The 26,800-nt window shown below is 47.7% G+C and overlaps 2 protein-coding genes across 7 annotated transcripts in view; both read left to right on the top strand.

The window, feature by feature from the left end:
• KPNA7 (karyopherin subunit alpha 7) lies at positions 1–7,719 on the top strand. The gene is made up of 10 exons (XM_010120124.2): positions 1–66; positions 707–844; positions 1,384–1,469; positions 2,817–3,085; positions 3,581–3,663; positions 4,406–4,669; positions 5,012–5,245; positions 5,568–5,750; positions 6,431–6,580; positions 7,639–7,719. Exons 1-10 carry the CDS (start codon positions 1–3, stop codon positions 7,717–7,719), a joined length of 1,554 nt encoding a protein of 517 aa, XP_010118426.2.
• Positions 7,720–11,035: 3,316 nt separating this feature from the next.
• SMURF1 (SMAD specific E3 ubiquitin protein ligase 1) overlaps positions 11,036–26,800 on the top strand; it is a 46,528-nt gene continuing 30,763 nt past the window's right edge. For all 6 annotated transcript variants that reach the window (XR_015260198.1, XR_015260199.1, XM_086759629.1 and 3 more), the window contains exon 1: positions 11,036–11,278. Coding sequence is in view for 4 of the 6 variants with exons in the window: in XM_086759629.1 (XP_086615755.1) it covers positions 11,224–11,278 (55 nt within the window). In the remaining 2 variants the exon portion in view is untranslated. The remainder of the gene's footprint in view (positions 11,279–26,800) is intronic.

Consider the following 26,800-nt stretch of genomic DNA (forward strand, 5'->3'; position numbering starts at 1 on the left):
ATGCCGGTCATGAGCAAGCACAGTGAGCGGATGAAGAAGTTCAAGAACAAGGGCAAGGATGTAGCTGTAAGTGCTGGTCTCCACCGCCCGCCTGTGCCATCCCCTCGGGCCAGTGGCCTCCGCTGGGGGTTTGCCTGTCGGCAGGAGCTGATGGGAAGATGTCTGAAGGGTGATTGCCCCCAGATCTGCCTGTATGGGAGGTGGCTCTGCCGGCAGGGATGCTCGGTTAGCTTTTGAGATGTGGTGTGGAGCTGTTTGGGCTGCAAGGAGTGTGGTGGCACAGGCAAGAACATGAGTCTTGGGTGGGTGAGCTGAGCTGCACTGGTGAGCGTGCTGAGGAAGGGAGATGGCTCAGCCCCAGCCTGCTGAGCTCTCGGCAGCAGTTATCCCTGCGGAGAGGGGGCTGGTATGGGATGTCAGACCATGGGAGCTGTCAGCTCGATTTAAGCCAGTAGAAGAGATGAGGGTTTGCCTTTCAGGTTCAGCAAATCTACTTTTAAAAACACCCACTGGTTGCTGGTTCCTCCAGCAGAGAGGCTTTGCTGTCCCATCTCCTACACAACCCTCCAGGCTGTAGCAGGGAGCTGCATGACAGCAGATGCTGGCTCCCTGCACCCCTCGTGTGGGAAACTCAGGACAGAAGGTTGTGGAGATGAGCTCCTTAGGGAATTGGGTGATGCTTCCTGATCCTTCTCCTCCCCTCCAGGCCCTGCGGAGGCAGAGAGTGGAGGTGAATGTCGAGCTGCGGAAGGCCAAGAAGGATGAGCAGATCCTGAAGCGCAGGAGTATCTCGTTCAGTTTGATGGAGGAGACACTCTCTCCAGGAGAAGATAAACGAAATGAGGTGGGTGCTGGGTGCTGTGCACCCAGGCAGGATCAGTGCTGCAGCTTGTGCAGAAGGTGTCACCTACTGCTTGGAGCACCAAGCCCAGCCCAGGTGACCTGGGTTAAATGGCTGTTCCTGATGGCCGTGCCCAGTGTTGGGGGTGTTCTAGACTGCTTAGCCACTTTGCTGTGTTTTGCATGGAGATGATGTCCTGTGTGCCTTCCCTCCACGGCAGGTAGAACAGGCTGGGGCTCCAGCTCGCTGAGAGCTGGAGAAGCTCCTGCCTGGCTCCTTGCAGGGATAATTACCAAGCTTGTAGGCCCATTACAGTGTGTCAGTGGCTCTTTCCATGCTTGATTACAAGGATTAGCTGCCTCCAAGGCTTCTGTGGATTCCCTTCCTCTGTCTCATCTTGAAACTGCGTTGCATAAAGTGTAGACATTGCTTAGATACGAAGTGGTGACTGACTTGGGTCTAGACAGCTGATTGACTGCGGAGATTAAACCGGAGGGAGTCCTGGCTTGCCGTCTGACTCTGAATCATTCCCTGTGACACAGATGGTTCAGCTGTCCTTGGAGGAAATTGTTGAAGCTGTGAATGGGAGCAACACAGAGCTGCAGCTGCAGGCCACGCAGGCCACCAGGTATGCTGCCCGGCTGCCCTGCGCCGGGAGGGAGGTGGCCGACGGAGCTGCGGTGGGTCCTGTCAGCAGAAGGCATTTCTTCCTGTTTGAAGAGATGACAAAGGGGGAAGGAGCCTGGTAACCTAACTGCTCTGAGGAACCTCAGCTGGTGCTTGTTTTTTGCCCTGTGTGTCTCACTTTGGGTCTGTCACAGTCCTGGGCAGTGCCTGCAGCAGGGACCTTTGTGGTTGGACCCCATCAAGGGCTTGGCTGTGGCTCCTGGAGCTGCCCTGCTCGCTGTGCCTGTGCTGGGACACAGACCACACTGGCTCGCACAAGGAATCGGGTGCCAAAGGCTTGGGCTGGAGAGCCTGGCTCTGTGGGGGTGGATGCTGAGCAGGGCTGACCCCACCTTGGGGGGGGTAGGAGGGGTCAGAGGGTGCCATCATCCCCCATGCAGCAGGGATGTCTCCCTAGGGTCCAGGAGAGGCTGCTTTGCTGCCAGGGCTGGCTTGACCTGCCGGATCAGCGATCAGCCTGCGTGCCAGGGTGCTGCTCCCAAGGGCTGTGAGGGCGTCAGCTTTGCTCCTGAGGTGTGAACCAGAGGCTGGCCAGCGCAGACCCTTCAAGAGGGACAAGTTGTAACTAGCTCCCTAATCTGCTGCGCAGCACGGAGCTGGCCCTCTGCCTGCACCCGGAGTGCCCTGGCAGCAGATCGTGCCATGGTGGGTACCGTGGCAGCCCTAACGCGGCTCTGAGCCGTGGGTTTGCGCCTCCACGCTACCCTCTGCCAGCACTCACCAACCAGCCTGTGAAGCAGATCTGGCTGAAAGTTCATTTTTCTGTCTGGGACTGACTTGGTCAATACCCTGACCCCAGCTCCATGTGCTTCTGCACTGGTGTGAGGCAGGAAACAGCAGCGGGGAGCTGGTGATACTGGTTTTTAGCTGGAAAAATAATTTTAAATGTGAGCTCTGGTCTGTGCAGGGCTGGCCGGTGCTCCTGGGCTGAGGAGCGGCAAAGGCAGGCTTGCAGGCTGTGAAAGAACAAACCGCAGCTAGTGATTTCTCACTGTCTGAAACTTCTGCAAGGTGGGGAGCTTGGACTAATGTTGTCACGGTCCCAAAAGGATGTGTGAAACATCGCACTCCAACAGACACCTGCTGGTGCCTCAGCATCTTCTTGGATGTCTCCTGCAGAAGCTTTGCTATGGCAACTCCTCTGCCAGAGGGTTTGCTGCTGTGGGAAACTGAACGAGCGTCTCTCACCGGTGCTGCTTCCCTCGCAAGCCACAGCCTTGTACCTGGCTGGGGGGTTGTGCTGTGTCATGGCTTCTCATGGTGGGCTGTGCCATGTCCTCTCTTGCAGGAGAATGCTGTCCAGGCAGAAGGACCCCCCCATCAATCAGATAATCGACCTGGGGATCATCCCCAGGCTGGTTGAATTCCTGACCCGTGCTGACAATGCTCCTCTGCAGTTCGAGGCAGCCTGGGCACTGACTAACATCGCTTCTGGCACCTCTGACCACACCAGGGCAGTGGTGGAGGGAGGTGCCATCCCAGCCTTCATCTCCCTCCTCTCCTCCCCGCACATGTACATCAGCGAGCAGTCTGTGTGGGCACTGGGCAACATCGCGGGTAAGTGGAGGTCTCCAGGCCTGGGGGCATGCAGAGGGTTGCTGCCCAAGCCGGTGCTGAGGAGCTAGAAATATTGATGTTCCTCAAGGTAGCCTTGTCTCCCTGCAGCCTTGTCTGCAAGCTGCTGCCCCTACTGAAACCCTTCAGTCCCTTTGTGTGGCCTGGCAGCCTTTGAGACCTTGTGTTGGCTCTGCAAGAGGATTTTGGCCAAAGCCAAGTGCAAGACTCCATCCTGCTGGGATGGTCTAAGCCACTAGTACCATCAGGAGGGAGAACAGAATGGGTCATGTCTGGTTAGCCTGCCACAAACTAGCCATGGTGGCACTCCAGTCAACCTGAAAGCCCTCCCCACCTGAAAATACTTACTGGTGTGTGGCTGGTGAGTGAGCCCTGTCACCCAGCCCTGGCCTGTGGCTGCAGCTCTGGTTGCTATTTGATGTTGACTGTCTTGTAACTTGGGCAGATGCAATAAACAACCCTTTCTCATCTGTACAGGTGATGGTCCTCTGTACAGAGATGCTCTTATCAATTGCAATGTGATTCCTCCCTTGCTGGCTCTGGTGTCACCTGTAACTCCAGTAAATAACTTTCATTTTCTTGACTTAACAGCTCTTAATCACTTGGGTACGGGGTGAGTGGTCATCTATCATCTGCTATGGCCTTTCAGGTTGGTGTCAAGAAAGCACCCTCTAGGCTTTTTGTGAGTTTATACTGGAAGATTTTTATTTTTTAAGAAACAACAACCAAACTTTTCTGGCTGCTCTGTTCTTAGCCCAACTCATCTTTGCCTCTTAGGGAGCCCCGTGGAAGGAACGTGACAAAACACCAGTGTGTATGCACCCACGCCTTGGTAGCTGCAGTGCTTTGAACGTAGCTCCACTGCTCTCCTGGGAGCATCCTTACTGGGATGGACTATCTGAATGATGCAACTGAAATCCTCAAGGCACCCTACTCTAGAACAAGGAGCTGCCAAAATTTTATTAATGCTAATAAACTGAATTATTGATCTTGTCCAAATAATTCTCTAACTTTTTTGAAGGACTCAGCAAACAGCTGTTTGGCACCTCTGTTAGCCATTGCAGCTTGTCCCACCACCAGAGCAGAAGTTATTGGAACTTAATATTGGGGATGGAGAGGGTGGATCTACTGTCTGTCACTTGCCTGTTTCATCTCCCTTCTTCAAATAAGCCTCAGCCCTTCTTAAGAAGCCTGCTTCTGGCTACTCAGTAACATCTCTGAGCTGTAGGAACCAGAAGCAGGGTGCTGCCTCTTCCCCACTTGTGACGGCAGCGAGGCTCTTGCACCTCCCTTGTGTTTCAGATTGGGTTCCTGAGGAACATCACGTGGACACTGTCAAACCTCTGTAGGAACAAGAACCCCTACCCTCCCCTGGAGGCAGTGAAGAAGATGCTGCCAGTCCTCATCTGCCTCATGGAACATGAGGACAAGGACATCATTTCTGACTCCTGCTGGGCGGTTTCCTATCTGACCGATGGCTCCAACGATCGCATCCAAATTGTGGTGGAGACAGGGATTCTCCCAAGGCTGGTGGAACTCATGGCCAGCCTGGAGCTGATCATTATGGTAGGAAATAATCAGTAATCTCCAGCCTCTGGTCCCTTAATACAGGAACATCTAAGGAGAGGGGTGGCAAGTGCAGTCTGCTGTCTCCCCAAACTGCAGTGCTACTTGATTGTTGGTCAGGCCACTGCTCTGTTCCAGCTTGCTGTGGCTGGCAGACTGGATAGAGACTGCAAAGCTGCTTAGAGCCAAATAGGAGGCGGTAGGTCTGTAAATACAGCAGTAATCGCCCATGATGCTTTCCTTAGTTGAAGGATCAAGCACTTAGTGAGGGATCCCACTGGACTTTCTGGCACACATCCCTTGAGGTAAGGATTCTCCTCATCTCCTTTAATCTCTGTCTAGACTCCAGCTCTCCGGGCCATTGGGAATGTAGTCACGGGGACTGACGAGCAGACCCAGGCAGCTATCGATGCTGGCGTGCTGGCTGTCCTGCCACATCTCCTGCAACATGCCAAGCCAACTATACAGAAGGAAGCTGCATGGATGCTCAGTAACATCGCAGCAGGGCCTTGCCAGCAGATCCAGCAACTCATCACCTGTGGGTTGTTGCCACCTCTGGTGGAGCTGCTTGATAAGGTAAGGGATGGAGGTTCACGAAGTCCATGACTCCTCATTTGTGAAGCACTCAGCAGGTGCTCAAGAGCCACCTGAGCAGTCTGTTTCAAAGCTGTTGAGATCCTTGGAAGAGTCTGAGCACTCAGACTTGTCAGTACACCTGGATGGAAGCATGGCTTGGAGCTGCTCTTGGAAGCTCTGCCAGGTGTCCACCCATCACTCAAAGTGCTAGGGAAGGTGGGTCAGCCTGAACTGAATACAAGGGAAATAGCTATCCTCACCTCACGCTGATCTTAGAGGGATGCTAAAGCTTGGGAGCGCCTTCACTGTGCTGCTCTTCCAGGGGGACTTCAAAGCTCAGAAGGAAGCTGTGTGGGCAGTGGCCAACTTCACAACAGGAGGCACTGTGGAGCAGGTGGTGGAGCTTGTCCAGTCTGGAGTCCTCAAACCTCTGCTCAACTTGCTCTTGGCCAAAGACAGCAAAACTATCCTGGTCATCCTGGATACCATTTCAAATCTCTTCCTGGTGAGTTCTCCCACAGTCTTTCCCATCCTCTCCCCAGAAGAGCAGCAAGGTGTCAGCTGTTGTGTGGCTGGAACAGCTTCTCCTACAGCAGCTACTGATTTGGCAGGAGTAAGAATTAAACTTCATGTCTGACTTGTTCTTGGACATCCTTGGGTTGTCCAAAGGGCTTGAAGATTAAGTACCCTAAGTGTTCCTCTTAACCTCTTTTCCTTTCCAGAGGAGACTAAAATCACAGGAAGTGATGTGTTAATTTCCAAGCTGGAGAGAGGTGAAGGGCTTGCAGAGAACCAGTGGTCCTGAGGGCATTTCTGCTTGGCTCCCTGCCAGCTGAGGTCTAGGTGCCTCTCGCTTGAGAGCCTGTTTCTTGTAGCACCTTTGAACCAGTGAAATGGCTTTTGCAAATGAAATGGTGGGTGGTGGGTGACACCTGCTTCTTCTCAGTGTGTGGATGTAACCCAGTAGGGTTTGGCTAGCTGGTCTGGTCGGCTGTTGCCACCATGCTGTAATCCCAGCAGGGACTGTTTCAGATGCGTAGGAGTCATCCCTGGGATCAGGTAGGGGTGGTAAATGCAGGGACTGTGGTCCTTTGACTTGTAGAGCAGAGTCCTGCAGTAAAGACCATCTCAGAGCTGTTGCTGATACAAGGCTGTGTTTTCCTGCTTGGTTTTCTGATGCTCCAGGCAGCTGAGAAGCTGGGAGAGACAGAAAGGTTGTGTTTGCTGGTGGAAGAGCTTGATGGCTTGGAGAAAATTGAAGCCTTGCAAACCCACGAGAACAACATGGTCTACCGAGCTGCACTGAATATCATAGAGAAATACTTTTCTGGTGAGGTACGTGAGCTCTTGCAGTTTATCATCTGAGGACGTGAGGCTATTACACTGGAACAGAGCACAGGCTTCAAGGATGCTGAAACAGGTTTTTGGAAGAGACCTGTACACCACTACCGTAGTCCTTGCAGCTTGCTCCAGTTGCTTTGAAAGGCCTGTAAAGCTCTGAGTTGTCAGCTGATGAGTTGCACAACAGATACGGATGCCTTGATAGCATCTTGCTGCTGGAATTTAAACTGGCATCAGCTGGAGTTACTGCAGTTGCTGATATGAATACCAAATGTGGAGAAGTTTCCTCCTTTGGGGCTGAGCTAGCTTGTCACTATGAATGGAAGCCTCCTACTCATCTGATAACTGTGCTCAGGTTGCATTTGGATTACTTGACCCTTCTCATGCTAATGAACTTAGTGAAAAAAAGAGTATAGGACACTAGCTGGCAGTTGCAAGAGTCCCATGACTGTCAGAGATGCCATGCTTGGCCCTAGTCTTTGCCCTGCAGGTGGGGAAACATTAGGGAAGAGGCTTAGCAGTTTGGCAGATCTTGGAGCTGAGGCTCAGTCTAGATATGAACTGCAGCAGCAGGGAGCAAGTGTCTGTGTTAGTCTTTTGCCCAGACCAGGGATGTCCCTGTGAGAAGGTGTGGAGGAAGCTCTCCTACACGTCTGCCGGGGCAACTGGATGCTGGGGAGCATCTCTCCAAACCAGCCTGGGCTTGTTGGTGGTCCAAGCAGGCTATTTAATTTTAATTCTGCCACTCCAGCCACTCTTTTCTTCTCGCTCTGGTGTTTGAGCCTGTAGACTTGGCTGGTTTTGTGCACAGGATGCAGGGACACTGCAGCTTCAGTGTGCTACGAAGAATGGGAGGACTTGGTCTGGTCTCTGAGGCTCCTCTCAGAGTGAAGCTGATCTCTGCTGCTGTAACAAGCTGTTTGTTTTATATATAATTTTTTTTTTAAAAAAAAGTAAGCTGCTCTAAAAAGCATCAGGTAAACTCTGGTGCAAAAAGCTTAAGCTTGTTAAGATGCAGAACCCTTGACTGATGGCTATCACCTTCCTCCTAGGAAAACCCAGATCTGCAACCTGGGACTGGCCAAGATGGACTATATGATTTCTCGGTGGAGAAGCATGACTTCAACTTCTGAAGATGAAGCACTACAGAGCTCTGAGCTGGTGGGTGGAGGTGTCTTAGTAGAGCTTAGACATCCAAACCACGAGGAGCAAAGATGCTGAGTCTTTTTACATTTGAAACTTGTCAATAAACTGCACTTCTGGCTTTGTACTTCTTGCCTTGTTTTTTTTCCCCTCTCCTCATAAACTGTTGTTGCACACGCTATAAACTTTTTTCCATAGCGTCTAAGGCCCTGTGGAAATAATTGGAGCTCCTGGGCACATTTTCTGGGTGGAAAGCTGCATTAAGCTGCTGGAGAGCAAGGTATTGCCACCAAGTCCAACTGGGTCTTGGTGCTTGTGCTGAAACTTCTAGGCTTGACTTGGAGTGGCTGGAGCAGCTCTGAAAAGCTGGGAGTGGGAGATGAAGTGACAGAAACTTAATCTGAAGGGAAAGATCTTCTCTCCAGGAAGCAGAACCTCTTCTTCCACCCTGGGTCTGTTCACCAGATTTATGCATTTCTCCTTCAGGCCACCTAGGGGAAAAAGGGAGTTGGGTACTGAAGTCTGGTTGTGCTTTGTGCCCTACAAGGAGGTGTGCAGCCCTGATCATGGGTGCCAGAGCTTTTAATATTAAATTTGCTAGAGCTGACGGATGGCGGAGTGCTTCTTGGGTTTTATTACTTAGATCTAAAGCTGTGTACTTGAAACCATGCTGAAGCAATGTCTGAACATGCAGCTGAAACAAGTGTCCGTGAAGATCCTTTGTTTGTGCCCCTGGTTGACACAAAGGGCTCTCAGTCGGCTGCGTGCACCTTCTCACAGCACGCCGCTGCTTACAGGGCTGACGCGGCTGCTGGGAACGGTCAGATTTCACCAGGTAAAGTGAATCTGAGGGCAGGAGCTTCCTTGGTGTAAATGGAGATGTGGACTGGAGCTGGGGTCTGTGCGGCCACCCTGACTTTGGACAGAGCGTCCCATGTGGCTTTTCCCACGATGGGGCAGGGCTGTGTGTTACGGGCGGCGGGGCTGCCTTTTGCTGATGCTCTGCTGGCGTAAAGCAAGCTAGAAGAGAAAGGGCAGAGCTATTTGACTTTTTTTTTTCCTGCTTTCCTGTGTGTGCTGGAGATGAGCCTGCAGTAGATAGTGTTACAGAGCTCTGGAACCAAAACTGCTCTCTTCAACCATTGTGTCTGTGTCCCGAAGCGGCAATAAAATAGTGTGTCTGTAGCCCTGAATAAAATGGAGAGAGAAACACGACCTTTTTCTTAAGAGTGTTGGTCCTGTGCCACGGGGCAGGCACAGCAGAAGGAAGCATTTGGGGTGGCATCGCTGCTGTTGTCCCATGACAGCTGGAGGACTGGGACCGGTGCCTGCCGGAATGGGGAGGCTGCTGGGCTGTACCTGCCCGCTGCTGCGTCGTGGGCGTGCGAGCGACCTACAGGCATCTGCTTGCCTGGTTAATTGGAGCTGCTCTCCTCTGATCGCTGCTGGCCCTGGCCTTCCCGCCCGGGGTCCAGGCACCAGCCACCGTGGCAATTTTGGCTTCGGTGCTCTGCTCCGGGGGGTTGGAGCCACCTACTTCTCCCCATGGCATGGGATGGGGCATCCAGGGGGACCAGAGAGGGTGAGACGCTGCTGTGCTTCTTCCCCAGAGCAGCTCACCTCCCTCCAGAGATGCACAAAAAAAAAGTAGTTTTTCTAATTAAAGCATCCCGTGTCCTGGCCCCAGAGGAGCACGGCGAGGGCTCCTCGGTCCCCACGTCGCTGGAGAGCTGGAAAAGGCGCTGCCAGTGCCGGTGGAGGCCTGTTTGTCCTGAATTAGGACCCAATTAATTTATGTGTATGAAGCGGGGTCTCTTCCAAAGCACTGTTATGCCTAATTGTTCATTTCCTACCGCCACGGGTGCACCCTGCAGCCTCCCCGGCACCGTACAGGCTCGTTACCGGGGTCGGGCTCTGCAGGAGCGGGTGGAAGCGGGGTTCTGCGGCTGTCCCTGAGGCTGTGCAGCGGGAGCCGGTTCGGAGAGCTCCGGGAGCTGAGAGACAAAGGTTGGTGAGAAGGAAGAGGAGGTGGGAGAAACGGCTTTGGGCAAATTTGGCTGGGCAGGAGGCAGAGGTGTGCCTGGGGCGGGCAGTGTTCCGGAGCACGGGTTGAGCCGGGTTAGCGTTGTGGGGCAGGGGAAGGCTGAGGAGGGGGATTTTGAGGAAGAATTTGGGTGGCGAAAAGCCCTGCCCAAGCTTCCAGGTCTGCTGCTGCACCTGATGCTTGGCTGTAAATCGTTGAGGCTCTCTCCTCATCCATATCACTATTTTCCTTTCTCTCTGGAATTCACGGGCAGAGGCTTTTTCCTTCTCTTGCCCCTGGGTATAGCAAAGAAATAAAAGCCTTTTTAGTACTTTTAAAAAAAATTTATTACTAAAGCTGGGCAGTGGGTACCCTCGGCACACGCTGGAGCAGACAGCCCGGCCTCAGCCTCTCGGGGTGAAGCAAGGCTGTCCCCAAGGGTTGTCTCCGTACGGGGAGCTGGGAGGATGCTTGTGCCTCTGGAGGCATTCAGGATTTAGGGATTTTTTTCATTGGATGTGATTTCATTTCTGGTGGGAGTGGGAGGGCTCGTTTGCGGGGGAGGCTTTGGGGTTTTTTTTAGCAGTTCATAAATCCACAGTTGGGCTCGTGTCACAAGAACGACGGAGGGACGGGGCACGGCAGAGCTGGCGGGCAGCAGCGCCCGACATCAGCGGGTGTTGACCTGCAAGGTGCGGGACGTGGGGGCCGTTCAGGGCAGGTCCTGGGGGCTGTGGGTGCTGCTCCCAGAACCACACGCTTGATGCACGCGTGTTCACATATGTCTCCTTGTCACCTTCCATGCCACAGCCATGCCACCTCCCATGTCACCCCCATCCACCCCTGTACACTCAGTATACCACCCAGGATGTCACCCCCCACGTGCCCCTGTAGACTCCCCATGCCACAGCCACGTCACCTCCACGCCCCCCCCATGCACCCTCTGTGCCACCCTGCATGTCACCCTATGTGCCACGCCCCTGCCACCCTGCATGTCACTCCCATGCACCCCTGGGAACCCCCGTCACCCTCCATGCCACCACCCCCCCCGTCACCCTCTGCCACCCCCCCCCACATGCCACCCCCATCTTCCTCCCCCTCGCCAGGGGGCGCTGTCCTTCCCGCCAACCGCGCCCAGCGGCGCACGCGTCCCGCCCACCCTCCGACCTTCCCATCATGGCGGCGCGGTGCGGCCGCGCCGCGCGCTGACGTCACAATTCTCCCCGTACGTACGCGGGGCGGGGGTGGGGGGGGGCATGGCCTAAGGCGCTCTCGGCGGCCGGGCCGAGCCGAGCCGAGCTGAGCCGGGCGGGAGGCGGAGGCGGCGGCGAACGGCGGAACCCGGAGGCCGAAAATCAACGGCATCGCGACGAGCGGGCGGGCCCCTATGGGGGGGGTGCGTGAGGCCGCCGGTTGATCTCGGCGCTGCTGTTGCTGCTGCTGCTGTTGCTGCTGCCGGTTTCCCGGCGCGATGTCGAATCCCGGGACTCGCCGGAACGGTTCCAGCATCAAGATTCGACTCACAGGTAACGGGGCGGCGACGCCGTGGACCCCACCTCAACCTTGGGGCCCGGCCTCCCCTCCCTTCAGGCCGCCGGGCCGGGGGAGGGGGCGTCCGCCCCCTCCCCCGGCCCGGCGGCCTGAAGGGAGGGGAGGCCGGGCCCACGGGAAGGGAGGCCGAGACGGCGGCCACCGAGCTCCGATCGTTACTTAACTTTCCCCCCACCCCCCCCCCCCCGCCCCCAGCCCTGCTTCAAAAGGGCTGACACGAATTTGGGGAGGGGGGCGGCCCTGTCTCCTCCTCTCCTTCCAGCAGGCCAAAGCACCCTGCTCCTTCCTGGGGTCTGTTCTGCACCTTCCCCCATGGAGGGGGGGGGCCTATGCCTGCCCCCCTTCTCGGCATCCTGCCCCTTCCTGGGATTATTTTTTTTTTCTGCTCCTTCCTTTTGGGGAGGGGGTCCCTGACAGCAGGCCAGGGCACCCTGCTCCTTGCTGGGGTCTTTTCTGCACGTTCCTGCATGGGGGTCTTGTGTCCCCCTCCCTTTCCGGCAAGCCAGACCAGCCTACCCCATCCTGGGGTCTCTTCTGCACCTTCCCCATGGAGGAGGTCCCTGGGACCCCCACCTCAGCAGGCCAGAACACCCTGCCCGTTCCTGGGATCTCATCTGCACCTTCCCTGTGGATGGGGGGGGGGGGGGGGGTCCCCTGTGACACCCCCTCAGCAGGCCGGGGCACCCTGGCCCTTCCTGGGGTCTCCTGTGCCCCTTCCCCGGGAGGATTTCCAGGGCCGCCTTTCCCACAGACTGGCTTTCAGCGAAGCCTCTCGTAATTTGCCTTGCTTCGCTTTACTGAATAAACCCTCTCCCGTGTGCCAAGGAGGGTAACTCGGTTGCTAATGAGGAAAAAAAGTGCATTTTAGTTGCTTTTAGCTTTCTTATAGTGGTTTGGGGTTTTGTTTTTTTTTTTTTTCCTCCTTCCTCGTAACTTGCATGCGCTTGGCAAATCACGCATTCAACTTTTGAAGTTCCTCTGCCGAGCGAGAGGTGACACCGAGAGCGGTGTGTGGCGCGCCTCCGTACGAGGCCTCTGCGAGGGTGCGCATACGGATAAGCCAACGTATGTTGCACCCTGGAAGATCTGGATTAAGTCTTCTGGAAGCTGCTCCGGTCGATGCCGAGAGTGCCTCTTTAATGGGAAGAGACGCGGTTTCTGCTTCTTGAGACTGCTGTGTGAATTATTAATAAACGAGACCAAACCCGCCCCTTTCAAAGGCAACAGGTAGATGCTTGGAGATCTCTTGGGCTGGAGGAGCCACGGTGCTACTCCAAATCTATTTCGAGCTGTTTCTGTGGCTGCAGGAAACATTGTCAAATAATGAGAAAACGGTGCTAGTTAAACTCCAGTTACAGGTTAACTTGCTTCTGGCATGTAATGCAGTCGGTCAGAAGCAGCTCTTCAAAAAAATTCCTGGTTTTCTTTTAATCCTTTTTCTGATTCTGCACTGCTTGTGCTTTAGAAGACCAAAGTTTGTGAGGATAATATAAATCTGAAAATCCTTTTCTTGGACATGAGAGAGCTGAAAATATTTTTAGGGTGTACGGATGATGTTTGATCTGAAATTAGTTTTGTGGTGATGTATCCTAAATGTCAACTCAGTCATTAATGTGGCTTATTTTTATGCGAGTCAGTCAATAAAAGTGTTGTGATTTAGGTACCTTATGCCGTGGTGGTAGCCCTTCTTCTCTGCTGGAGGATATAATTTGAAAAACAGACAGAAGCTGTTGGTTTGAATTTTAAAGGATGAATGCTGCATCAATTTTTATTTTTTTTTTTTTTACATTTACCATGCATTAATCTTCTAGCTGAGAATGTTTTCTGGAAGAGACTGAAGTTTCAGTTTATTGAGTGACTTGATGGATTATTTTTTTTTTTTACTCTATTTTTTTAAACTATAATGAAGAAATCTCCTGCTTGCTCAGACATATCTTCTGTTTTTACAGGCGTGAAACCTAGGTGGTGTGACAAAAATTGCTGTATTTAATCAAAAAATAAATTGCTTTGGGAGAGGTTTGGCTTTGGAATCGTTAGGCAATGCTGTGCTCTTGGCTTTGCTGGAGACCAGCTTGCCGACCTACCTGTTTCAAATTGCTGTAGCTAGCGTGGCTTTTGTTTTCTCATCTGTTTTGCTGTTGGGAGCTTTGAGCAGATTTAAATCAAGACAGAGCACCTCTTCTGTTATGATTTACTACCTGCATTGTGTTTGCTGTGATTAGAAACCGTTTACGCTTTGCACTACTGAAAATAGCTGTCTAAATACCACTTAGTCTGGAGGTGCCTGTGAGCGTTACTTTGTAAGTGGGAAGTGAGCGTTAGTAGAATCTTACATGGTATTTTTGAAGACTTAATTTTTTTTCTTCGTACGTTGGAAAGATATTTGTATTAGCAGTGCGTTGGGATTATTTACGTGAGTATATCTAAAAGTTCCAATCCTCCGATGATTATCGGAAATTACCTTCCAGCTTTTACAGAATGGTGTCAGTCCTATTGTGATACAAATCACAATGAAGTAAAATGGTAAGTAACGCATCCTGTTTAGAAATATATTTAAAAAAAAAAACCCAACATCAGCCAGTAGGTTGCATGGCAAGTTAAAATGACTTTGTGTCCTGTGGATCTCAAACGCGCTTATCTCTCGTCGTATCCCAGTTTCTCCAAAAGTCTGTTCCTCTTATTTCCATTGGAGCTTTCACCACCGCTGGTGATGCAGGAGCCAGAGATATTCATGGCCTTGTCTCTTGCCGCTTGGAGCGGTTCTGGACAAAGTAAGGTAGAACTTGTTGTTAAGTTTTGTTGTATCCATACAGTCATCAGGGCAGTGCAGTAGCAGCAGAATTATCAAAGGGGGGGTGGAAATAATAAAGTGATATTGTGAGTGTGTGTGCTCGAAAAGTCCACTCAGGATCTGCTGGGTCAGGGAGGAGCACAACCCACAGGCCAGGGGACTTTTGCGGAGCACGTGTCCCTTTTGTTATTGATGTGCTTCTCTGAAACCCTTGTTTGCTGCTGCAGTCGCTGCTCCCTGGGGAAGTTCCAAAGGGTTCATCATCTCCAAGGCTTACACGCGTCTTGCTCATGCTGTTATATCACCCAGAAGTACTCGTGAAAACTGCAGTCTCATTGTGCTGGGTATCGGAGGCGTTCCTGTTCCAGGTAGCTTGCAGGCGAAGGTTGCAGATGGAATTGGAAAGACTGTGGAAGTGGACTAAACATGTAACTTTTTTCTACCAAAAAAAAAAGCTGCAAGTTGTGTTCTGCCTTCATTGGTACTGGCTTTTTCAGCAGCGTCTCAGCTGAAGTGTTAAAAGCTGGCTGGCTTCTGGTACCGTTGTGGAACTCAGAAAAGACAGGGAAGGAAAAGGCATTAGTTTAAACTTTATGGATCGCTTCATGGATGGAGCAGGAAGGGAGCAGGATCTCATGTTTGAGGTCAGATGGCTGTGTCAATGGCAAAACCAGTTTCTTTAGCAGAAACAGTTGGTATAACAGGAGAATACAAATAATTGTCTCCAAGCATCTCACTTGGTGAGGTTCAGAGTACTCAAGAGTGTAAAAATGCATCCCTCCTCAGCAGACCTGGCCTAGGAAGGTGCTGTGCTGGTGGTGGTTGCAGTTTTGGGGGGAGGGTACAGGTGAGAGCCGTCCCAGGCGTGAGGGCAAGGAAAGCGCGGTGTTGGAAGCATCAGGGAGGAGTGAGGAAGATGATGAGGAAGTGAGGGCCTTCTGTGAGGTGAGCGGAAGAAGAGCCAGAGGGGATTTGTAAGTGACAAGTTTGATTCCTTTGGGAAAGGTGGTGGTGCTCAGCAGTGGGCAAAGAAAGGGAAGGAGGTGATGCAGACGATGACCCTGAACGCCACTTTCAGGTCACTGTAGTCAGCAGAGCTGAGGAAAGTCCCATCTACAAAACCCCACCAGTTAGCAGCTGGTAAATGGGTGGCTTCAGGTCTTTTTGCAGATATGCATTTATAATTTAAAGAATACGTAAAAGAATACAGCAACGTCAAGTAGAAAAAGAATTACGTTACCTTAAGAGCAGCGTTCATGTAGGATTGTTCTAAAGGCGCGGGTTAAAAAGTGTCACAAACGTCAGTATGTTGTGCTTCCCTTTCATGACTAATGTCCTATTGATCAATGCGGCAAAGTTAACTAACTGATCAATAGCAACACTAATATTGGTGACCTGGACAGTTTTATGGCCCGTGTTCAGAAACAATGACTATCTGTGTAGTGATCTTTATGTCAGACGCCGTAAATACTTCATGGGCTGTCTGTAGTTTTATGGTCGTACATCAGAAAGACTGCGGATTACAGGCGAAGCGCGCTGGTGCAAGAAGGCAGAGACGCCTGGCCGCTCAGCCCAGCCTGCCTTGGCATTTGGAATTTAACACTGAGCTGCTTTTGTGCAATGGGGAACACGATGGGAAGCGGCAATTTAGTAGCTCCACATTTATTTTGCATGCTAATCTGGGAGCGTGTTGAAATCTATGTCTCGTTATTTTCTTCTCGTAAGGATTTTCTCCGCTCCACGTCTTCTGGGAGCGGGTTGCCTGGTTGTGGTTGGAGCGCTGGGCTGGATCTCGACGCTGAGCTTCACCGCAGATTTCCTGTGCGATGCTGAGCAAGGCGCTTAATCTCTCTGCCTCTCTTCCCCATTTGTGTCATGAAGTAGTAGGGTTTCTGTGAAGGTAAATTCATGGCTGTTCAGAGGCCCTGGGAGATGGGGATGGCAAAGAGGCTTGGGGCGTATGGCTAGGGGACTTGAAGTTAGAAAATAAAATAATCTTGCTTTCATGGGGGAAGTGCAGAGAGCAGCCTTTGCAAGCAGCCAGCTGGCATCTTTGGGCTGCCGGAATGGGAATCCAAAGAGCAGCCTTTTCCTCTGGGCAGCTCTGGGTAGCGAGTCTCCTTTTTTGTTTCTCCCAGTAAGTCAAAGCTGTGCCAGCACCATTGTCCTGGTGGAAGTAAATTAAATCTCCAAAAGGAGTTTGTTTGAATATCCCCCTCAGGCAGGGAAAGTAGAAACAATAACTACTTTATTCCTAACTTGAAACTTTCTTTTCTCAAACTGAATGTCTTCAATATAAAGAAATGCTGTTTGGGATGTGGTTGTGCAGCTACTTAAGGATTTCTTCTTTATTTCATACTACCCACCAGGCCAGGAACAGTTTTCTCATCCATTTCCTTAAATGGCTTTATCACCCTTCTAAAACTTTGTAGCATCATACATTCTCTTTGTGTTGCAAAATTAAGCATCAATTCCAGAGTAATATAAGCAGCATTTCCAATTTCTCAGCGAGGAAGTCAATTTTACACCGCAGTGTGATGCGTGTCAGGTAGCTGACCTCTTACTGACAGCAGCTCAGAGACTGCTAAACCTGCCACTGTAAAGAAAGATAAATGAGACCCCTCGGTTGTTTCTGTCGCTGGCTGGAGGTGCGCTTGGTGGGTCACGGAATGAAGTAGCACTGTATGGAAATACCATCCATGTGCGTGTGTTTTGGAAGTTTACCTGGATGGCTGCCCAACTTGAAGCAAGTCCAGTTGACGCACTTAAAGTTGAATTAATCAGCTTAAAGTTGAATTAATTTAGGGAAGTCCCGTCTACAAAACCTGACCGGTTAGTAGCAGGTAAATGGGTGGCTTTAGGTCTTTTTGAATTGAATTAGTCTGGTTAGATGACTTGCTGCTGTTCATGGTTCTAGAGTTAACTGCTCACTCGGCTGCCGTGTTGGTTTGGGCTGTGTTGGTTAAGGTAGAGTCATAAGGTAGAGTGGTTTTGAAAAGTCATAATTAAATTGGTTGGTGTAGTATACTTGTGAAGTTTAGGTACGTACACAGCACAGCAACTCATTTAAGACTTGAGTGGAGAGAATATTAAAAACGAAATGGCTAGAAGAGACTGTTCCATCTGCCATATTTTTCCCTAAGTTAGGAATTAGATCTTTTTTTTTTTAACATATTTTTCCGTGATTCCTCTGGAAATGATCAAAATATTGCTGTGAGAAGGACCCAATTCACATATAATTGACAGCTTTAACCTGTATTAGTGCTTTGATATTTTACATTTAGGAAATGAAAACTGACGCTAATTTATTCTCCCAGAGTGAAACAAGCTTATATTGCCCTGTTACTGAAAATGGTTTCTTCTTCCCTACACCAGCTCTTGTAGGGGAAAGGTATCAGTGAGATCTTGAGTCTTGACGTACTTGCTGACAACTACCACGTCGTTTCTCCTGTTGTGGATCTGTTTAGGTTTCAGAGTATGTCAGTGTCGAGGTCTTGTCTATAGTCCTTGATGGTCTGGCCAGCACCAGGATGCCTTCTCAGCTGGCCGTGAGGACAGCAGTACAGTTGATCAACTTCCAGAGCTTTTACCTTGATACCATCTGACCTTCTGTAGCGTGTCTATGGGAAGGCCTGAAATTCAGTGTGCAGCTAAGCTGCTTCAGTGCAGATTCAGCTCCTCCATGTAAGTCTAGCTCAAGAATTTAAACTAAGATGCTGGACTTCAAAAAGCTGAGGTATGTGCACGTGTTAGGAGTTGACTTTGGAAGGGAAAAACAGTGAGTGATGATTTCCTAAACTGAGCAGCAAGGTTTGCTAGAGCTCCTTTATTAGTATATAAGGAGGAAATTCTTCACTGTGAGGGTGGTGGAGCACTGGCCCAGGTTGCCCAGAGAATGTGGGTGGATGCCCCATCCCTGGAAGCGTTCAAGGCCAGGTTGGACGGGGCTGTGAGCAGCCTGGTCCAGTGGAAGGTGTCCGTGCCCAGAGCAGGGGGCTTGGAACTGATTCATCTTTAAGGTCCCTTCCAACTCAAACCATTTTAAGATTCTATAACATGTCAATTTATAAAAGATTTATTTGAGTATTAATGTCATATAAGAAGAAACCTGCACGTATGTTTGGCAAAGAAGAGTCAGTAGGTCTGTAACAGGTTAAGATGCTACGTGTTTGTAAACTTTGCTTCACATCTCTTTGAAGGGAAATTCAGTAATTTCAGAGAGGAGATCCCTAGGGATTTTTTTCTCCATTTTCCATCTCTCTCTTTCTTTGTAAAACGCAATGGGAGGACAGAGCAAAAATGTTGAAAGTTTTTTCTTTCAAATAGTCTCTTACGAACTGGCAATTACGTTGGGAATATTTGGGGGTATAGGAGCTGGGTGATAAATTTGACGATACTCTAGTTGAATTGGCAGAATAAGCATGCATGCTGTTTTAGAAAGAATCTCTCCACAGGGCTGTAATAGCTTGATGCCTTCCTCTTCAGTAAGTCATTTTTGTCAAGTTAAAGGCCAAAATTCAAACTGGCTTGTTGTCAAGGACACTAAGCACAGCAGGCAAAAATCCCCAAGGCTACCCAATTCACAGCACAGATAGATAAAGCTGGCAGAGCATGGTTTACTCTTCTTCCCCTCCCCCATGAAAAATCCTCTTGCCTGGGTTGGTTTGTTGTTTGTTTGTTGGTTTTTTTGGTTTGTTTTTTTTTTTTTTTTTGAGGATATGGACACTATTGTGCATATTAATACAATTTAACAGAAAGTATTTAAATGGAAGGTTGTTCATCTGTTTGTGGGTGAAACAATGCATTATTGTTTGGAAGTGATGCTAAAATAATAAACAATCTCCCCAGTGACCGCGTGGTGCTGCGGGCTGCTCTGCCATTCCAGCTGTGCTCACCTCCGCCGCAGCTGGAGGGAATTGTCGTGGCTCCAGCATCGCATCCCGGCGAGCACCGGCCCTTTATGTTGGCTGTTGTGTGATGAAGCAGTTCAAATGGGTTCAGCTCATAACCCTAAATGGTGCTGTTATGACCGTAAGAAATGATGGAAAATCCTGTGGAATCCCTTTCCATTTTACACTTTGGTTCCTGATTCTCTTGCACGAATATACAGCAGCCCACTTAGGACTAAGGACGATGTTAAACCACACTATTAACTTCAAGTATTATCGACCACCAGAATACTCCAGGAGTATTCTGTGTCCTTGAATGTTCTCACTAATGTGCAGTTTTAGCCATGGTTGGGGTTTGGTTTGGTTTGTTTGGTTTTTTTTATTTTAAATGGTAGATGTTTCATTTCCAATGGATTATGAAGAAGCCCTGCTGAAGAAAATAAAATTTGTTTCCCTTTCTTTCATAGGTAACCTGGTATTATCTTTCTCTTGCAGTAGTTTTTGCTTTTACTGGTAACCAGTAGAAGGTAAAGAAATATTTTTGATAGGAGCAATCTTTTTTTTTTTTTTCCTCAAGTTGATGAGGTCCTTCTCGATACATTTTATTATTTGGAGTAAAATGGCATTTTGGTATGAGTGAATTGGGAGGAATAGCCTTTTCGTTGACCTTTTCATGTTTGCATTTTTGTCTTCTGTGAAAATCTGCCTATTTCCTCTAATGGTTAGACTGAAATAAAATGCGTATGTTCTATCAATTCAAAGTTTCCATCTCGTGTTTACTTCACAAAATGGCAAATTAAATTTGCTTGTTATTCTTCTAATTAACCTCCCTAGTTTCCAGGACACTTTATTAAAAGCTCTCCTTTGTATTTTTCTTCTTAAAATAAAGGTTAAAAACTCATTGAAGATAGCTGCCTTTTTATTTATTTTGTATTCAAGGCAACTGCTAATGTCAGTCTGAACTCTTTTTTTCCTCATGGTCCTGACTCTTCTTCCTCACACCCCAGATGTGGTCTGTGTTGCATCCCCAAGGCAAACTGGACATTACAGCAGAAAATTCAGTCTCTGCTCAGTGTTTTTACATCTTTTAGTACACGGGGTGTATGACCTGAAAAGTTTCTTGAACAGGAAACATCTTTTACAATGCATGTGCTCCATTTTACTGAAGAGCAAAAGGAAAAAAAAAAGTCCGGATAGCATATGAAAATTAACTGGGTGTATGGATTGTGCTGTTGCTTTAATATCTCTCTCTTTTTTTTTTTTTTTTGACTACACAAGTGCAGAATTTAAAAAAGAGAATTTCAGTTTGATTCAAACTTGCAGTAATTGATAGTTTTCCAGGGAAAGCCTTTTCTGCAAGGCTTATCCTTAGCTGTTCTTATCCTTGCAGTTGATGTGTTGGGTTTTTTTTTACCTGTGCAGACATGTTTGTAAACATGTGGAGACTTCAGTTTAAACTCAGAATTAAAATGCATAGGTGTCATATTCTACAAGTATAAATCTTGTAGAATATGTAGATACCTTGAAGAAAAAGCCTGCTTTAGCATTACTGGGGAGAGAATCCATTCGATTTGGTAAAATTCAGGTTTGGAATTGGGTAGGTGAGTGTAAGCTAAAGGTCTGATGTCAGCCTTTGAAAGAAAATGTCTGCAGATGTTTTTTAGAAAGAGATGCTGCTTGGAATTTCTACTACTATATATCACTGAAGTAACTATCATTTCAAAAGCCCAGAAAATTCGCCCTATTTTTTTTTTTTTTTTTTCCAAAGGAGTCCAAATTGTGAACTTAAATGAGTTGGTTCAACTTGGTAGTTGTGTGATGTAACCAGGTTAAACTCAGGTTTAAATCTCTGCCCTTGCACCTTTTCCCAGAGATCCTATAATTCATTAAATAATCTAGAATTAAATTTGCTGCTGCAAAAGCACAGGCTATAGGAGTAAATGTCTGGCTCTTTTTAAGACTGGCTTCTGCATATTGTGCAATAATTACCTAAAATACAGTGTGCTGCAGGTACAACTAATATGCCGTAATAGCAGCACCCACATCTTTGATTCCTTCTTTCCAAGATTTTTAGGGAATTGAATGTTAATAGGCTTTTTTTTTGGAGACATATTAATTAATGTGTCTGTTACAGCACGATAAACCAGCACAGGTATGAGAGTCGGTTGGCCGGACAGACACCAGCGTGCAACCTCTAGATCTGCTTAGGGTAATGTCATCAGTTCCAGTAACTGCGCTGTCGCCAGCCCTTGTTAGTAGCGCTTTTTCCTGGTCTAGCAGGAGACTTAGGCAAACAAAAGAAACATGTAAATGAGCGCTGTTCTGTGTTGTGTTCTTTATTTTAAAATGAAATACCCGCTCAGAGTTGGAAAGGTCTGTCTGGTAACAGGATAAATAATACTTCAGTGTAATCCAACAGCTTGCCTTGGGCTTGCAGTCACAAGTGATTTTTCTGTTGTTGTTGGTTTGGTTTTTTTTTTTTTTTCATTCACAGAAGTAATTTGACTTGTCTACAAATAATGTTTTGATAAACTTCAATAGAAATTAGCAAACCAGCCATCAAATGGGATTTATAAAAAGTTGCTCGGGAAAATGTGTTGCAAGTAGTCTGCAATTCAAGGCATTTCCTTCGCCGGATGCTTATCACGTCTGCATGTGCTACTTCCAAATTGAACTAGAATGTAGATGAGAACTATTTTTGATATAAGAGGGAAAAAAAAAAAAGAAAATAAAGCCCACTTGGAAAGTAGTACCAGGGTTTTTTTTTATCATTGCCTTAGGATGTAAATCCTACAAATGTGTGGGGAGAAAACACTTTGAAACACCAGAAGGAATGGAATTAATCTGTGATGTTTGAGATGATGCTGGTGGTGTAAATGTGATTGAAACAGTCATTGTAGGCGTGGTGAGTAAATATACTAGAAGCCTTTGGATAAACTGGCTTCTCTTTGATAGTCTGTATACCAAGTAAAGGCAAAACATCCAGCGTGGTTCTGTGATGTTTCTTCACCAGTGAGGCTGCATCAGGCGAAGCAGCTGCCAGTTTTCGGGACGGTCATGTTTCCAGATGCTAGTGTAGACTGCTCTTTCTACAATAGCAGCAACCAAAGGCTCGTGCAGGAGGTCCCAGTTGTGGCTGCCGACCTCGTTTGGGGTGGTGGAATTAAGATGTTGAAAGACCAAGGGGAAAAAGATCCAGCAAATATTTTGGAGGGTATTTATTCCAGATTAGAAAGCTGATATCAATCAGTTTTCTAGGCTTTTGGTGCTTTCATAGATCAGCAGTGAAACCTGGCACACAGAAGCTATCTACACATTTTGGGAGATGGTGCTGCCTCAGTTCACCATCAGGCTGATGGATAAATGTACAGGACAAGCTTAATCTTCTCTCCAGACTAAAAAATTACCAGACTGAAAATGGGATTGCACCTGTCATGCTCCTCTAATTTTTGGCTCTTCATCTGCTTTCAATCAACTTGACTAAGAACAGAGATGTTATACATACTGGGTCTCCAAGACTCATGGAGATGAGTAGCTTGGTGGAATGAATCCTCCTTCCCTCAGCCCACTGGTGCTGCTGGAGGGCGTGAGGAGGAGTGCCCGGTCCTGGATACGCAGACAGCTATCAAAGGAGCAGCCTGGGAGAGTGGGAAAGGGGTACAACTGGACTGAGAGTGTTTTGGGTTTTTTTGGTTTTTTTTCTCCCAGAACTTAACATTCTCCAAGGGAGACATCCAGATGACTTTATCAAGCACCTGTAATAACACTCCCTGTACGTTTGTTTTGACTTGGGAGTTTTGTTTTGCCTTTTAACTGGGATGAAATGGTGTGTTAATTCCTTACACAAAGATTCATCTGCATCCCGTGAGCATGTCGCTTACAGCATCAGCCGATGCATCAGCCTCCTACTGGCATTTTTTAATTAAAAGAACAGCACTATCACTTCACATTAGTGCCACATAGCTTATTTTAGTAAGGAGTGAAATGGTGTTTAAAGGTTTTTCTCTCATGAAAATCGTTTATTAAATTTTGCTGTCTTTTGGATCTATCTAATCATTTGTCATTCAGTGCTTGGACAGTATCACATTCTTAGGTGTGTGAGTCCTCTTAGTGATAGGAATGCAAATAAAAGGCTTGCTTTTAATATCTCAACTATTTGATAAATAGGAATCACCTTCTAAAAACAAACAAACATTGTATTATATTATGGTTCCCACAAAGCGTGCTTTAGCCCGTTTTCAAGTGCGTTCCCTGTGCTGAGAAGGTAGTGAAGAAACAGATATTTCTGGGAGCTTCTGTGTCGTGAACTGTGAAGAGATGTTTCTTGTAATCCTGCTCACTGAAATTGTTAGGCCTCCATTATACTAAATTACTGTGAGAGCAAGTAATACATCCAGTGAGAGCTAGTCCGAGTGAGAATTTTCCTCACACAGCATTTCATTTTATCTGGAATATTAGCACTGTTAACCATCCGTGCGAAATGTAATGTATTGAATCTATTAAATCAATTTGAAATGGAAAGCAAACATCTTAGGCTTTGACTGAACCAGCTGTCCTCATGTATTGGTTGGGGTTTTTTTGGATGTTTTTCAGATTTTGGACTTTGGATGTGTTATTATATTAGTTTGATCAAGAACTTTTTGTTAGGAGAACTTTCTTCGTATTTTTTTCCTGCAGGATCCAGCAGCTGAGTGGTGTCACTCGCATAAAAATCCTGTGCCTGAATATGAAACACATACGTTAAGGTCGTACAGGAGGAGGCACGGTGTCTCTTCATGCAAGCTCCAGTTTATTTATTTAATACCTTTGATCGAGGTATCTCAAAGTAGTAGTGGCATCATAATTTATTGATGTAATGGACATTGACAATTTGTACAAGGAAAATAGCAAACAGTTGCTGGTGCAGGCAACGTGATGAATGTATAATGTTGAGAAAATTGTAACCAAACATCCTGGTCAGAATAATGCACTGAAACATTTTCATCAAAATCACAGCCTTTGTGACTGTGGATTCTCTTGGGCTTAGAAAGGGGATTTCTTTTATTGAGTAACTTGCAGATTGTTCTTTAAAAAACTGCCCAGGGGAGAGGTCCACATATGTTGCTGTTAAGCCACTGTTGAGAAACTGACTTTGCAAAGAAAGCGTTTATTTTTTTTTAAATTAAAAAAAAATCTTCTCTAGAATGCTACATGGGGGCTGTATGTTATCTGCTTTCTTTCTAAAGTCTATTTTTATTTTACTCTCTGAAGCCAGCCTGTAACTAAAACATTCCTAGCATCTTTTGGCTGGAGATTTAGTCAAGGACGCTTTTCATCCTGCTTTCATGAAGATGGTTCCTGCCTTTCTTGAAGCTGCTCCAAAGGAAATTTCCTTCCGTCACGGGTACAGTGACAGTGAGGGAACTCACTGCTTGTGGTCCAAAGGCTTAGTGACGTCCTCTTGCTGTTATCATGTCCTACCATGCTTCATCTGGAAACAAATGGAGATATTTAGCATAGCTAGACCGTACAAGATAAGGGTTGGAATCACGCTGTATCCATAATGTTACTTCTGCTTGGGCTCATTCACCTCATGAGTTGGCTGTTAGCAGAATAATGGATAAATGTTTAATGGACACGAAGGAGAGGGACTGTGTCAACGTCCGCGGGCGACAGACCTCCCTCCCCACCTCCCGACGAAATCGAAGGGTATTTGCCATCACGGATTGGTTTTTGTTACTCAACCACGGCTTGGCTCTAACCAGGCTGTTTGTTTTGTTGTTCATCCCTGGTGGCTGTCAGTAGCGCTGGGCTGAATAAACAGAGACTATTGATCAAATTTGAAGTCATTAACTTGGCAGTTTAAATAGATGCTGTCCTATATAATTAGAACAAGGGAGTAACACATAGGCTGATACGGCTTTATTCTGAATGAAAGCCTTCTTTTCATGAAATCTTGTTTGGTGCTATTCAGCTCTGTTTTCTGCCTCCCGTAGGTCACACCAGAATTACGCGCTTTGTTTAAACTACCTAAAGTGAAGAGGATGACTCTGCTCGTGTAAGAGGGTGATGACACTGATATAATGTGGATCTGCTGAACTTTGATACTAATTGGAAATTGTGTTTGGAAGAAGGGGGTGCTGACATGAGGTTATCGGTTAACCAAAGGCAGGTAGAGCATGTCTTGGGGAGGAACGCCGCTCAGTATTGCCTTCCGTCTCCACACAAGCAGCATTGCTTCCAGCTCTGAAGCAGCAGTGCTTTTTCATGGTCCGTCTCGCTGCTGCTCAGCTGAGAGGAACACTGCCTGTTAAATCTGGATGTTTACACTCAAACACAACGGGTGATTAATTGTTTCTGAAGGGAGACGTTTCCTTTTAGTGGCTACTGTCGTGCGATGTGCCTGTCAGCCTTCTAAATCATTTTAACATTTCAGCATGGCCGTAAGAGATGCGGAGTATTTTGCTGTTTGTGTTCCGGACTCCTTGAAGATCCGGTACAGACGACTGGCGGGGTGGTGTGAATGCACCGGCAAGGAGCAGCGATAATCTCATTAATAAATGTGCAGCGTGCGCCTGCAGACAGCCCGGTGCTCCTGAGTCACAGTGCTGCCGGTCCCTAGAGAGCGTGCACATTCAGCAGCAGGATGCGTGCGTATTGACCCACATTTCCTCGGGCAGAGCAGCAGTCACGTGCGCCTCGTTGCTTGGAAATCAGATGAGAACTGATGTAACTTGGTTCATCCAGCGTTTGCATGACCCGAGCCAAAGTGCTTTTAGGGATTTACCACTTGTGTGACTAATACGTGATTAGGTGGATTGTAGAGTGTGTCTGTGCGCTTCTTGTAGACAGGACTTAATGTGTAACAACGGCAGCAACAAAAAACTCTCTGATGTGTCATTCTCTTATTGTGGCTTTTAAATAGGACTGGTTATTAAATCAGATTTTTTTTTTTCTCTACATAAAAGCTTTCCTATGAATTCCTAGGAAAATTTGCTACACAGGTGTGTTTTTTCTGTAACAGATGCACTATAGAAGAAAATAGTGATTCTGTCCAGGGGTTAATAGAAAGAACAAAAGGAGGTGAATAAATGATAAAAATTTGGCTTCCAAAAGCTATTAATATCTTTGTAATTGCAGTCTTTTTTTGGAACGAACCTTGTTTCTGTCCTCTTCTCCTTTCCCCTCTGCCACAGCTTCCTTATTCCTGCAAATCCACACGCACGCCCCCTCCTTCCCCGTTACGGGGTGCCACCGCTGTCACCTCCCGCTCCCCACGAGTCCGGCAGTGCTGGCGCGGGGCCGAGAGGAGCCCATTGACTGGCAGGTACCCAGCCTCGCCGCTCACCGTTCAGTGCGGGCGCCCTTCACAAATACCGTCGTGTGTGTTTAGTGCTTCCTCAGTTTTTTCATTTCTAAACAAGGAGGGTTTGAGCTGAGCTCTCTGAACAAATAAATAATAAAAAAAAAACCACTTAAAGCGATTTGTAATATCTTGGGCGGATGTTGAAAGGGATTATGACAGACTGAATAATCATGAAACAAACTACTGAAGATTTTAGAGTTGAAAATTTCCAGGAACTGAAAATATTACATATTGTAAAACAACTGATGTACTTTATTTAAAATGAGAAACCATGCCAAAAATTTAATTGGGGCAAGCACAATTTTTCTTTCCTCTTCCCGAGTTTAAAATTTGCACCTTTGTTTTAGCTTTTGTATTGGTACTAAAGTAATTATTCCCTTTTTGTAGCTAAGCACTTAATCAGTCAGAATTATTTTTTTAAATTTTACCTGGACAGTCAAGGTGTCATTTTTTTTCTAGTTTTTTTTGCATG

Source organism: Chlamydotis macqueenii, chromosome 15 (genome assembly GCF_036417535.1).
Source record: "Chlamydotis macqueenii isolate bChlMac1 chromosome 15, bChlMac1.mat, whole genome shotgun sequence".
Taxonomy (NCBI): Eukaryota; Metazoa; Chordata; class Aves; order Otidiformes; family Otididae; genus Chlamydotis; species Chlamydotis macqueenii.

Excerpts from the sequence above, each read along its gene's own strand:
- KPNA7 (XM_010120124.2), top strand. The coding sequence starts at position 1 with ATGCCGGTCATGAGCAAGCACAGTGAGCGGATGAAGAAGTTCAAGAAC. Across the intron at positions 5,751-6,430 it reads CCATTTCAAATCTCTTCCTG|GCAGCTGAGAAGCTGGGAGA; the intron begins GTGAGTTCTCCC and ends CTGATGCTCCAG. Across the intron at positions 6,581-7,638 it reads AGAAATACTTTTCTGGTGAG|GAAAACCCAGATCTGCAACC; the intron begins GTACGTGAGCTC and ends CCTTCCTCCTAG.